Here is a 14010-nt window from a genome sequence, read left to right as displayed (position 1 = left end):
TCATGTTGTCGATGTTGCTGTTATATTATGATGATGATGATGACGATGATGATGACAATGATGATCATAGAACAAATTGATTGAAATAGAAAAAGACAGAAATAAAACAGAAGAAGGAAAGAAAGAAAGAAAGAAAAGAAAGAAAATCAGGGTGGAGAGAGATTTAATGAAAGAAAAGCAGCAGAGCAGTGATAGAACAACAACACATCTTCCACCTCATCACTACTCATTCGCATCACCTCACCACAAATACCAAACTACATATCAAAGACACAGAAGGCTGAACAAAACTTTTCACTGGTCTTATTCCAACGTGTTTGGTTTTGTCTGTTCCTGTTTGAAAAGTAATCATCATTATCATCATCATGCTCATTGTAATGTAATCAGTAATATGACCATCACCACCACTGACGACGAGTACTACTTAGAAATGTGTAGGAACAATGACAAGTACTGTCTGTACAATAAATAGCACTATTATGCAAGCCACTTTCTGACACCTCTCTCTCTCTCTCTCTCTCTCTCTCTCTCTCAGTCTCTCTCATTCCATGCTTTTTCAAACACACACACACACACACACACACACACACATGTATCAACTTTTTTTTTTTTCATCCTCACTCACTCCAGAACTAATAATTGGGGGAACAAAAACACAAAAAAACAAACAATAGTATAACATTCTATCTCTGATGTGCTACAGCTATGGAGCAAAAACAGCACACTCTGGAGTGGCGCGTCACTGGCATAGCTCACTGCACACATGAACACGCGGTAAAAAAAAAAAAAAAATCACACCGCAAAAAAAGAAATCCAACTCAAAAAGGGTCACAGTAGTACTCCATAGAAGGGCGTTCCGCGCCGCAGCGTAGCGCCACCGGCCCGGAACTGACCCCCACGTGACCTAGAGGGAGTAGAGCTAGCTAGTAAGCAACTCAGTGGTCGCTTTGTCCGGTTTGGGCCAAATCACAATTCAGAAGCTCGTGTGTGTCCGTGGACATAGCAGTGGTCTTCGAACGATACACAAGTGTGAAGAGAAAAAAACATCACCGTCAGCTTGATAAATGTATATATAATAAATGTGTATATAATGTATATATAAACTTTGAGAGGAGGGGAAAATCTGAAGGGGGTGTAGGTGGGGGGGGGGGGAGAAACAACAGATAAACAGGGGGCGGGGGTGGGGGGGGGGGGTGGGTGAAATCACATCACAATGTTCTTGAACAACGGCTAGAGAAACAGTTTGTAACAAATATAGACCAACATGTTTATCAAGTACAGAAGAGGAACAGAAAGGCTACAACAAGTGGGGGGTGGGGGTGGGGGCAGGGCCATTAGAAACAACAACCAAAATAGCCTGGCTACTACAGTGACATAAGAAAGTTACATCAATTCCAGTTCCACTTTTAGAAGAAGATGGAGAAGGGAAAAAAAAAATGAAGAGAAAGAAAGAACAATTTACACATAATCATACGGTTCTCCTTCGACAGCTTTCGAATAGCTATGTCAGTGGATAATTTTCTGCAGACAAGAAAACAAAGAGTATGCCTACTAACGACAATCAAAGAAACAGTGTCATCAACTGCCCTCATCATGAACGCACACATTCACTGTTGGCAGCAACGTTAGGAGAAAGCTGCAGTTCAGAAAGCGAATTGTCTGTCCCGTCGGCACGACTGCACAGCAAGCAGACCAACACAGTCACTGAGTCCAAGAGCCAAACACAGTAGCCGCTATCGACCGTAAAGGAATGATTTGAAACTTTTGCCGTGTGTGCTGTCGCTGAAAGCGGTAAAGATAAAATAAATAAATAAATACAAGTAACGAATAAGAATACATGGAAAATGAAATCTAACCAAGATTGATCGAAAAAAAAAAAGTTTCTAAACACCAGCAACATTTAACATAATTATGTATCCCACGATTATAATAAACAATTGACACAGAAGAAAAATGTCATGTCGCAGCGCAACTGAAAGTAGAAGTGGTTCATGAAAAAGCAAAACAATTACACAAAACAACGGTAATGATAACGATAACAATTTTAAAAAAACAAACAAAACAAAAAAACAAAGCAGCAAAATCACCACAGTTCTTGTTCGTCTATTACTTTTTCTGTTTTGTTGTTGTTGTTGTTGTTGTTTTCTCTCTCTCTCTCTCACTCTCTCTCTTTCCAAATCCACCAACAAGAATCTGTCAGAAAGTGTTTTCCCTCAATGGTCCAACAGGTATCATGAAATCAGTTCCAACATTGTTCGGTCACCAGACTTCGATCAGTCAACAAGTCAAGTCAACGCATAACAGTGCACAGGAGCAGGAGGACGACGGGGGCTGAGGGGGAACAGAATGATGGCAGGATGGACAGGACAGGAGGCAGTCAGTCATCACGAGCACCCACAAGATTGTAGTTGTAGTAGTAGCGGTTAGAAGCAGTAGCAGAGAAGTCACTACCCATCCACCCTCCCAGGAAGGAAGGAAGGAAGGAAAGGAATGGAGAGAAGAAAGCAGAAGGAGGCAGTGATAAGCAACCAGGAGTTTGGTTGTTGTTGTTTTTACGACGAAGATGTTCCGGAGAGAACTCGACATCCACCCCTTACCCCTCCTTCCCGTTACCCAGCCTCCCTCACCTCCCATCCCGACGCCCTGGATTTTTTTTTTTCTTTTTTAATTTTTTTTCTATATAGTTTGTTGAAGGAGCCGGGAGAGGAAGAGGGTCATCAGGACTGGGGCAACAGTTTGGACAGGTCGTCGGGCAGGGGGGTGCCCACGTCCACAAAGAGGCGCCGCAGCACCGTCAGCTCCTTGGTCAACACATCCACTTTCTTCTGCAGGCTCTCGTTCAGGTCCGTCAGCTCCTTGACGCGGGTCTCCGTCATGCGCTGCTTCTCCTTGGCCTTGGCGCGGCTCTTGCGCACCGCCACGTTGTTGCGCGCCCGCTTCTCCTTGTACTCCTCGCTCCCCTTGGGCACCTGCCGCCGCTTGGAGCCGCCCTTGCCCAGGCCCGACGTGCTGCCGCCGCGCCCACGCGGAGACGCCCGCGGCGGCCCCCCTCCCGGGGAGTCTGGGTGTGTAGAGGTGGTGGCGGTGGAGGAGGACTCGGAGAGCGTGCGCATGCTGTGGGTGGGGGACACGGGCTCCATGCCGCTGTAGTGCGGACCCCCACCTCCTCCTCCTCCTCCTCCTCCCATCAGCACCCCTCCTCCTCCTCCCATCGCTCCTGCCCCGGCCATGGCTCCCGCCCCGCCCTCGTACTCCATCTTGCAGGTGGCGGAGGAGGAGGCGGCCGGGGAGGATGTGGAGGCGGTGGTGAGGGTGGAGGTGGTGAAGCCCGGCAGGCTGGCCTCCAGGCTGCAGGCCGTCAGCCCCAGGTCCTCCGTCTTCACCGTGCTGTAGAAGGGGTCAGACCCCCACTGGTCAGTCCCCACCACCCCGCCGCTGCACGTGCTGACCGTCACCCCACCCCCGGCCAGGCCGCCGACGGCCGCCGTGGCCAACTGTTCGTACTCCGGCATGAACACGCAGCTGTCGTCAGAGAAAGCCTGACTGACGTCATCCACCGTCAGCGACGGCGACAGCACAGGCTGGGGGTAGCCCTGAAGCTGCTGCTGCTGTTGCTGTTGATGGTGTTGATGCTGTTGTTGTTGTTGCTGTTGCTGTTGTTGCTGTGGCTGTTGTGGGAGGTGGTGGAGGGAGAGGGGGTGGTGGGGGAGGTGAGGGGGGTGGTGGCTCACGGGGCTAGGGGTGGAGGGCACAGAAACACTGACAGGCCCTGGAGACGATTGCTGCTGCTGCTGCGTCAAGAAGTTAGTACTCCCGCCGCTGTTGTGATGGTGAGGGTGATGGTGGTGGTGGTGGTGGGGGTGGTGGTGATGATGAGGGAGGTGATGGCTCTGAGCGCTGCTGATGCTGTTGTTGTTGTTGTTGTTGCTGACGCTGCTGCTGCTGCTGGCGATGGGAGTGCCGGGCTGCTGACGCTCGATTTCCGCCAAGTGCTGACTGGTGGCGGCACTGGACAGCGTCAGGAGGTCTGCGGGAGAAGAAGCGACAGGCGAGGTTACCACTGCGCTATCGGGAACACCGTGCGGGGAGGCGGCGGCGGCGGTGGCGGTGGCGACGACACCCCCTCCTCCTCCTCCTCCTCCTCCTCCCCCCGCCACGGAATTGGAAACACCCGTCACATAGTCCGACAAGTCGAGCGACGTTTCGAACGACGGGTGAAGATCGAACAAAGACTCCAGCGTTTTGGTGTCGAACCCCACATGCAAAAAGGGCTTCGTCTCACCTTTAAAGGGAGCGAGAGGAGAAGTGTCATACATTTGGATAGGCTCGAGGAACTCACCCAGACTGATGGCTTGGCATGGCAGACCAGTCAAATTCTCGTCGGAAAGAGAGAGGAAATTCTCTGGCTGAGTAATCGGCTCTATTTTGGCGGTTGGGAATGGTGAACCAAGTAGCAAGTCGACTCGGAAACACACAGTGTTCACTAACACTCTCCGTTGCTGGCGTCGGAGCTTGGGAGAAGACTCGCGATTCCACTTCGAGCTCTTGCTATTCTTGACAGGGAATGCCGAATGCTGTGTCGTCAAGCAGTGCGCAACTCTCTTATACTGCTCCGCGGCGTCCTCCAATCTACGTCATAGATTCCTCCGCGCTCATCGATTTTTTCTTTTTAAGCAGTGGAATGCTGTGATGTTAGAAGTACATTATTTCTGCACTTTGATTTACTGATTGAAATATAAATGTTGTAGTAGTTTTGTATTTTTAATGGTTAAATTGCAAGGGTTTCTTAGAACTTAATTGTACGCGTAAGAAATCCTGGGAAACACCCTTGTGAAGAGGCAGCTAAATATAGAACATTACATCACTTCAAGCGCAGCCATTGGTCGTTTATTTTGGATCCGTCTAAGAATAACTTTTGACGCAGAATCCCTTTAGAGGAGGTTTCCCTCTAGTGACGTCAATGCATAATGAGGAGGGCAAGGTGATGGCTGGGTCGTCTAAGTATAGATACATAATGTTGGCGCGATCGATATTCTTTTCTTGTCAGTTGCAGATGGAATCCCGGTGCAATGATTGATGTGCTGAAAATGCTGGATTTTTTTGTTGGTGGTCTAGCGGAATCAGTATAGCTCGAAAAGACTTGTGTGTCGTCTTTTATTATTATTTTTTTAAGCATTATGTTTCATTCGTGTCTGGTTCACAGGAAACTTGGGGAAACTCTTCAGGAATTCTTATTGATAGGTCAGCATATTTTTAGGTTTTTGGATGATGCAGCTTGAGAATGCAGTCAGTGGGATGCACCTGGGGGTGGGGGTGGAGGTTTGGGGACAGGGTTGGATTTAACTGGATGATTATTTACTGTTATCCCAGTGACACGTAATAAACCCACCCACTCCTCCACGTTATATCGTGGACTTGTACATTGAACTGGTAAGCAGTGCATGACAGTCGGTCTATGGATCGATTTTCTGTTGTTGAAGCACAACCCAAATGCAAGCGAGTCTCCTATTTTCCCTTCAGACTGATCTGGTCCCTGCTTTTTAGGCTTTTGTCCCGTTCATACATCTCCCATTCCAACCAAATCGCAGTTAACTGGCATTGCAGGCCGCATATTTGTGTTTAGGAAAGCAACTGGGTGGATGAGATGATCGTCAAAATTAAATCTGATTTGGTCATGATTTGTGAGTCTTAAATACACCACGAAACTTGTGTAAATTTCATGGTGAAAATATATTACTAAGTAAAGATTTTAATCGAGTGCATCTGTGCACAACTGTATTCATGATTGTGTTCATTATTCGCTTCTAGAAGATAACTTTTATATATATCTTTTATTTTTACCTCCGCCTCTGCACAATCGCGTTGACGAATTCGTACGGTTACTGCAAAAGCTGCACCGGCTTTTTTGTTTGTTTCGTCAGTTCTATTTTCAATGATTCCGACATATTCCTGAAAGCCAGCTGGGCGTGGGAAGCGAGCAGAAAAGCGACTGAAATCGGCGAATTACTTCCCCCGCTGACGATTATTCGGCCGTTTTACAGCCCGATTTTGAAGGTGAGTATGCTTGTGCTGTATTAGAGAGTTGATTTTGTGTCATTCAGGAACCAGGACTCGGTTGAGAAACGAGCAAGGTTTGATCTCAAACGAGATGAAGATGGGGCAAAGTGATTGTGAACGCATGGTGTTGATCAGTTTTCGCCTCCTCAGTCCTGTTGTTGCTTCATCCTTCGAGCTATTAAAACGATAACGGATTTGATTTCATTGTTGTTTTCATCACTTTCTTGGTAGAGGGGCTATAATGGGGTACATGGGGAAAAAAGGAAAGGCAATTTTCGTGGATTTCAGCCGAAAGAAGCCGCTATGAATCACCATCACACAATGATTGTGACAAGTTTAGTTTTGAACTCCCAATGATTGTGACAAGTTTAGTTTTGAACTCTTGACTTGAAGGCACGGAGAGGACTAGATGTGTTGGGCACCCCCCACACCACCACTTCCCCCCACCCACTTTACACACACACACACACACACATGATGTACACACACACAGACACACACACTCGCTCACTCACTCACTCACTCACTCACTCACACAACACACACACAACACACACACACACACAACACAACACACACACACAACACACTTCTTATTCATTATTGTAATATGTGTTATAGATTTGTTTGACTTGTCTCCTCTTTATATTAGCGGGGACTCTCCCCCCCACCCCCCACCCCACCCCCCCTCTTGTTCTCTATGCTCATTCCTCATCCTCTGTCATTGTCTCTTCCTTCATTATCCACCTCCCCCCTCCCACCTAACACCACTCACCTGCGTGTGTATTTTGGATGTAGAACAGGAATTTGTGCTTATTCATATTTTCAGTCAGTATTAATAAAAAGTCAGTTAGTCTGTCTGTTTATCTGACTGTCTGTCTCTGTCTCTGTCTGTCTGTCTGTCTGTCTGTCTCTGTCTGTCTGTCTGTCTGTCTCTCTCTCTCTCTCTCTCTCTCTCTCTCTCTCTCTCTCTTGCTCTCTCTTTTTTTTTCTTTTTTTTTTTATCACAAAAGAAGTTCTATGGACTTGAATAATTATAACCAGTGTTCATTGACAATGGTGATGGTATGTGCATTGCAAACTTGTGCATTTTTGTCATGTTATCATCATTAATGTCAGAGTATTAAACTCAACATCAGTATCTCAGACATAATTAGTCTTTAATTACACATACTTAACCGTGACCCAACTAGTGCAGACTCCGGCAGGGGTCTGTCACGGTAAGTATTTTATTTAAACGTAATTTTAGATAGAAAAGTTCCTATTACTATGGTTAAACCTGGTACCCCAAAAAAAGTCTCTAATATGCAGTAATTCCTTGACAGACCTGTGTTGCGTACATGTACATGTGTGTATGTGTGAGTGTGCCTGCACTTTTATGGTCAGCTTTTTTAATAAGTACATCAGAAAAATCAGTGAAATGTTATGAAAAATGTATTCAGGAGTTTTCTCTTGACATATAAAAAAGAGCAACCAAATACTTGGACTGTAGTGTTACTCTTGATTATTTGGTTGCTGTTTTCTTCTAATTTAAAAAAAAAAAAATCACACACAGCTGTATTATCAGTATCATTATTAATACTCTAGTTGAAATTGTATGATCATCTTCTTCGTTCGTGAGCTGCAACTCCCACATTCACCCGTATACATGTACATGAGTGGGCTTTTATGTGCATGACTGTTTTCACCTCGCCATGTAGGCAGCCATACTCCATTTTTTGGGTAGTATGATCATAATCTTTTTTAAGTCCTTGATTTTTTTTCATCTTCTTTCATTGCAGACAATTTCTGACTGAACAGACTCACCAGTAGCCTTTCTGGAGAGTCTTTTTTGCTTCTCCCCCAGCCTCCCCCTGCCCTCAAGAATTCAAGTGCACAACCTTACACCTCCAGTCCACCACATCTTGTAGCATGGCGCCTCGAAAGCAGCAAGGAAATGACGGCCAGGGAGAGGGATCCAGTTCGGGGTCCAAACGCTCTGCGACAAGCAAGGACAGTGATGACTACAAGAAGCGGCGAGAGCGGAACAACATCGCTGTGCGCAAGAGCCGGCAGCTGAGCCGGCAGAAGGCTAAGGCCATGGAGGAGAAGATGAGCCAGCTGCGAGCAGAGAACAGGAGCTTAGAAGAGAAAGTCAAGCTGCTGAGCAAAGAGCTGGGCATCCTCAAAGACCTCTTCCTGTCTGCCGCTACCCCCGGCGCCACCACCAGTGGTGAGGAAGCCAGCTTGGCTGCTGGCTTGACTTCTCAGGAGGCGGAGGTTTTGAACGATGTAGTGATGGCCACCAAGGATCATAAATATTCAGCTTCTACCTGGAAACGACACAGTTAAGAAAAGCGGTTTGTTTGTTTTGGGTTTCTTTCAACATTGCAAACTAAGGAGGCTCAGTTGTTTTTCATTGCAACCATCTTATCCGGTGTTCACATCTACTTGTTTAGTTATGATTAGCGAGTCTCACAATCATGCTGTTCAGTTTTGGTCATAGTTTTAAAAGTTAACTTTAGTATGTCACTAAGTGTCTTACTAGCATGGCACTAAACAGTCACCTTTTTGATGTTGTTGTTAGTAATAATGCTCTTTCATGTAAGTATTGCAATGTTTTTAAAAAATTATAAAACAAATTTTCAAATTTTAATGCAGTTTTAGATGATGTTACTTTAAAAAAAACAAGAGAGGCAGAGCCTTGAAGACTCATTTGTGATACACTTTTTTTAAAAATCCAAGCTTTTTATATATTGAGTATAATGCATTTACTGTTATATTTATATTTTTTATATTCTCTAAACTTGGCACTTTGATCCAATATTCGACTCAACAAAAGATCTGTCATTATTTTCATTTTTTGTTCAAACAGGAACTTCTTTTGCTAAGCGTGAAAGTTTTGTTTATTGCAAACGTTTTGCTGCAGGCAGTAAAACAAGGGAAATTACTCTGCTGGGGGACTTAGTTTGCTTTAAACTGATCTTTCTCATCTTAAACATTACATTTTGAAATTATACTCAATACATAAAAAGCTTGGATGTTTTTTTAAAAAGTGCATCATAAGTGAGTCTTGAAGGCCTTGCCTCTCTTGTTTCAAAATGTAATGTTTAAGATGAGAAAGATCAGTTTAAAGCAAATTAACTCCCCCTAGCATTACAGAGTAATTTCCCTTTTTTACTATCTGCACCAAAACGTTTGCAAAATAAAATAAAACTTCCATGCTTAGCAAAAGAAGTTCCTGTTTGAACAAAAAATGATAATAATGACTGCTCTAGCTGTTGGGTCAGATTATCAGATCAAAGTGCCAAGTTTAGAGAATGCAAAAAATATAAATATAACAGTAAATGCAGTTTGCATATAATTAGGCTTCATTCTTTATTTTTTTGTGCCCATCCCAGAGGCGCAATATTGTTTTAAGCAAGATGACTGGAAAGAACTGAATTTTTCCTATTTTTATGCCAAATTTGGTGTCAACTGACAAAGTAGTTGCAGAGAAAATGTCAATGTTAAAGTTTACCACGGACACACAGACACACACACACACACACACACACACAGACAACCGAACACCGGGTTAAAACAGGTGAAAATATGTCAGTTTTAGTTTTCTAACTTGTATTTGATTTGTACAGTTTTTACCGTAACACCTGTTAGCATCAGATAATAAGGATTGTTTTTCTTTTAATGTTCATGTCTGGAAAAAGCACATTTTATTTTTGTATAGATTGTATGTCATTTATTAATTGGTTTACATGCCAGTCAGAATAAAAAAGGCTGAAGATTCATGTTTACTCATGTATGAGGAATAACATTAACTGTTTTCAAGATAAGTTATGCCACAGACGAATTTTCATAACTAATGAGGTAATTTCATTGGTGTGAAACTGAAAAACTCACAGTGTCTGAGAAAGGGGTGTTGTTTCTATTTGTACAATTGTAAAATTTTATACTATATATCATGTTGCTTGTTCATTATTTTCTCTTATTTATCATGTTATCATTCTTTTTCTTCTCCCTCAACTCTATGAATAGTCATTGATTGGGGCTCTGCATAGAAGAATTTTTCCCCAAAAAATTCTGCCTCATTGTCTGCACCATTTCTTTGGCATTACTCTCACACATATTCACCCAGGTTTGTCTGTTGAGGTCTCATTGTTGGTAGTCCACAGGGAACCATCAGTGTTATTTTGCCAGGAGGCCACACACCAGAGGAGACTCTGCACTGCTACTGAATCACTTTGATGGTGTTCAGCAGTGCCTGTTCTGATCTGATATACTTAGGACACCACCTACTCAGCCTTATACTGATAATAATTGCTCATTTGTGGAGCCATACTTAGGGTCCCCACCCCTGTGTGGAGACTGCCACCACGTCCCTCCAACAATAGTCCCCCATGAATCTGCCAACACTGAAGACTTGACAAGACTCATCCCAAGCACAGAAGTGGAGGGGTATCAAAACTGAGGTCACAATGAGAGCAGGGCATGAAAGGGCACATGATGATGAAGAAGAAGGATGACAATGATGCTGATGACTGTAGTACTATGGGGGTTCATTTATGTTTGGGACTACATGACAAGGCTGAACTCTACTCTTCCTGTCATAATGAAATCATGGATTATGCTATTAACCAGGCCCAAGAGATAAAGTTGGTCAGGTAATTAGAGCAACACACCCAAAGATGCATTGGTGAAGTGGATAATACTCAACTGTGTACTGTGTGGTCCTGGTCTTCCCATTTAAACCTCTGGGTAGGAGCCAGCTGTGTGCCAAAGGAACCCAGCTATGCTGGGAATTGAACCTTGCATCCTCCCAGCCATCAGTCAGCAACGCTAGCCACTTCACCATGGTGGCTGGTTATCATTGAATAATGGTATTTTTGATTCATTGTATTGGAAGAGTAAATTTTACAGCTTCACACATGTTGATATTTTATACTCAAACCATGGACACAGTTGACATGTCATCAACTCTGCAAAAGATGTATTCAGTTCCAAAAGATGTGTTCATTTCACTTCTTTCATTTTTGGTGGTCTGGAAAAATGTTCTTTTTTCTTCTTCATTTTTTCTTGTCATCTTCCCCCCATCCCAACCACTCTAACCCCATTTGTTTAAAATTTGACTGTGAATCAGAGTTACAGAATTTGTATGATTGCATGTGCCTTCTTAGACCCATCTTTCTTCCTCAGGACTAAGCGTGCTTCAGGTATAGAACTGATCAAGACTTAACAAGTATCTAAACGTAGACATCGTCCACAGAATGAAAGAGGAAATTAGTCCACTTGCAAATGGATATTTTCCTTCCCTTCATTTTCTCATCTCGGGGCCCCTGTTCTGACGAATTGATGCACTCTGTTGGAATGTTTACTGTAGTTGGACTTGCAGGCAGGTGATGATCAAGGAGAGAACTGTACATCACTACATGTATCTGTTTATGCAAATATTACAATATAACGACCAAGTTCCGCCCTTAACCGCATCTTTTTTTTTTTTTTCGTCTTTGCTATTAGTATTAGTATATTACTATATACATGGCTCCCCCATCTCTCTCCATTGCTACTCTCACTTAATTTTTTTTTCTTTAATTTCTTAAGTCAGTGGGCGAGAGCTGTTTCCATGAAGAGTCATAAGAAACATTAGGAGAGCAGTTTTGAAATTTTTAATTATATTATTGCACTGAATTTTGTAGAGCTACCCAGCCATTGACATTCATTGATTTGATAGCAGCATTGATATCAAACATGATATTTTACAACCCTTTGACTTTTCTTTCATCTGTTAGGTATATGCATATTTTAAAGTCTTGTGTTGTCATCTTGTTTCTACCGACAGCTATGGTCCATAGGCTTGCCTTTTATCCAACATCTCTACATTGTCTCGGGGATCAACCACATGGAGACAGTTGAATGTTGCTTGGTGTTGAACCTCCAATGATACATTGAGTGTCAATCAAATGTCTGTATGTTGATTTTTTTTTTTAATGTTTGAACATGCCTTCAGTTACGGTATGGCCTGTGCAATGGGTTGATGACACCATGAACTGGATTCAGTGTCAGTCACCATTGTAAAGTGATTTTCAGTTGGACAGAAGAGAGATGGCTGCATTATGGAACTTCACATAGGATGGCGAGTATGCCCAGAGACATGTGGGTGGGACTGTCAGAGGAAATGACTGAATGATGATGTAAGACGGCCATAATGTATGTGATGAACAACCTATACTGATTATATGTGGATTGATATGATGGTAATTCAGTCGCAGAGGTTGAGAGCCATTGTATGACAAACTGCACTTTTTGTGTGTACTGTAGGTTGATGGTGAATGGCAGAATGTTCAACAATCTGTCTTGCTTGACTGCAGATGGCGAAGGCTGAAAGGGTTGACAGTTCATTCCTGTCCAAAAATAATGGTTTGGAAAAAGATTTACATCTGTAGACATACATTTTGATATGCTTGGTAAAAGGGCTGTCCATGTTTTGCTCAGTTGGCATATTTGTCAAATTTCATTTAAAAACCATGGTGGGCTGTCTTGGCTCATCTGTCTTGAATCAGGAACATGTTGACAGTTATATCTGTACTTCTTGGGCTCATGATGTTTTCTTTTGAATGATGTTGAAGGGAAAAGTTTTGTTTCATCTTAGCAAAACTTGAAAACTTTGCATGGAGCATATATATGGATATTTCTCTGAAAATGGAGATGTTTTTGATTCATCCATTCACAGGAAGCAAGGGTACATCTGATGTCTTTCTCTTTGTGTGGGAACTCAGGGCTGTCATTCGGGTTGACTCTTCTGTTTTGTGGTGCTTGTCCAGCTACACATTTCCTCTTCTCATCTGCTTTGGGCTTTAAGGAAATCTCAGTACTGTACAGCAGAACAGGACATATGTAATTTCCTATTGTGTATGTACAAAAGAGACAAGAGGTGAGGCTAGTCTGATAAAGTGATGTCGTATGATGACCTTACATTACAGATCTTTGAGTGTATTGTTGTATGATGAGTGTCACGCTCTGATTTTCATGTTTTCTTTAGAAAGATCAGATGTTTTAATACAATAATCATTTAAAACTCATCATGAGGGTGTTTTTGTGATTGTTTTCCTTAATTCAGTGTTTTTTTGTGTAGGAATTGGACTCGGATTTTTTTAATTCACTTTTTCCAGTTTCAGGTTTTATTAAATAGATTCCTTGTGATCAGTGCCTACCAGCTTCATGAATTTCCGCATGTATTGCAAAGTAATATAAAAGTGCATATCAATCACAAGCTCAGCTTTGCACTCTACTTGTATTTAATCACGTTTGATAGGCTGTGTGTGACAAACTGTTGCTTGAAAAATCAGCAGTTAAACTGGTTGCCTGTGGAAGAACTGGTGCCAAATTTAATAAATGATGCGTGAAAGGATGTCTTGGGTTCAGTAAGCTGGTACTTCCTCGTTGTATGATGTTTATCATGAAGCTGCCCATGATGGAGTATTCAGTGCCATATATCTGTCATGCATCACAGTTTGGTTAACTAATCCTTTGTCCGTAGCCAGCACCAAGTCATAGTTGTGACCCGTTTTACCTGTGATGTCATGATTCCATTAACTGTTTGTGAAGCAGAAAAGGAGGTTGTTAATGATGATTTGTTAGCAGGTGATAATACATTTGTCCAGTAGTATCAGTCAGTTTCAGTAGTGTAACCTGAGTTTGCCTTCATATTACCTAACTCTGTACCTTCTCTTTGTAAGTTCACTCTTCTCATCTGCCACCCCCCCCCCCCCCCCCCCCCCCCCCCCCCCCCCCCCTCGCTCTGTTGTGTAGTTGAAGGAATGTGAAATGTAACTTGTATGGAAATGAATTCTGCTCATGGCATCTACAGTTATACCAGTACTGAATGTTTGGAGCCATTTCCTGAAGAAAAAAACACTCACAAAAAACAACAACAACAAAACTTGTCAGATGGAATGTGAAGGAAATAGCATGAAAATG

At 43.0% G+C, this 14010-nt stretch overlaps 2 protein-coding genes across 3 annotated transcripts; one reads left to right on the top strand and one right to left on the bottom strand.

Annotated features, from left to right (window-relative positions):
• Nucleotides 1-2141: 2141 nt before the first annotated feature.
• LOC143300297 (uncharacterized) lies at nucleotides 2142-7970 on the bottom strand. The gene is made up of 4 exons (XM_076613894.1): nucleotides 7938-7970; nucleotides 5842-5849; nucleotides 4340-4629; nucleotides 2142-4027 (listed from the first exon to the last, which is right to left on the bottom strand). The coding sequence occupies exons 1-4, from the start codon at nucleotides 7968-7970 to the stop codon at nucleotides 2718-2720; spliced, it is 1641 nt and encodes a 546-aa protein (XP_076470009.1). The 3' UTR covers nucleotides 2142-2717.
• Nucleotides 5102-13805, top strand: LOC143300383 (CCAAT/enhancer-binding protein gamma-like). Of its 2 annotated transcripts, XM_076614005.1 has the most exons (3): nucleotides 5102-5241; nucleotides 5922-6054; nucleotides 7839-13805. In XM_076614005.1, exon 3 carries the CDS (start codon nucleotides 7969-7971, stop codon nucleotides 8386-8388), a length of 420 nt encoding a protein of 139 aa, XP_076470120.1. In that variant the 5' UTR covers nucleotides 5102-5241; nucleotides 5922-6054; nucleotides 7839-7968; the 3' UTR covers nucleotides 8389-13805. The 2 variants fall into 2 exon arrangements, with proteins under 2 accessions (XP_076470120.1, XP_076470119.1); XM_076614004.1 differs by lacking the exon at nucleotides 5102-5241 and having other exon boundaries at nucleotides 5373-6054.
• Nucleotides 13806-14010: the final 205 nt, after the last annotated feature.

This window comes from Babylonia areolata, chromosome 26 (assembly GCF_041734735.1).
Source record: "Babylonia areolata isolate BAREFJ2019XMU chromosome 26, ASM4173473v1, whole genome shotgun sequence".
In the NCBI taxonomy this organism is placed as follows: Eukaryota; Metazoa; Mollusca; class Gastropoda; order Neogastropoda; family Buccinidae; genus Babylonia; species Babylonia areolata.
This window is presented reverse-complemented; position numbering and strand designations above follow the sequence as displayed.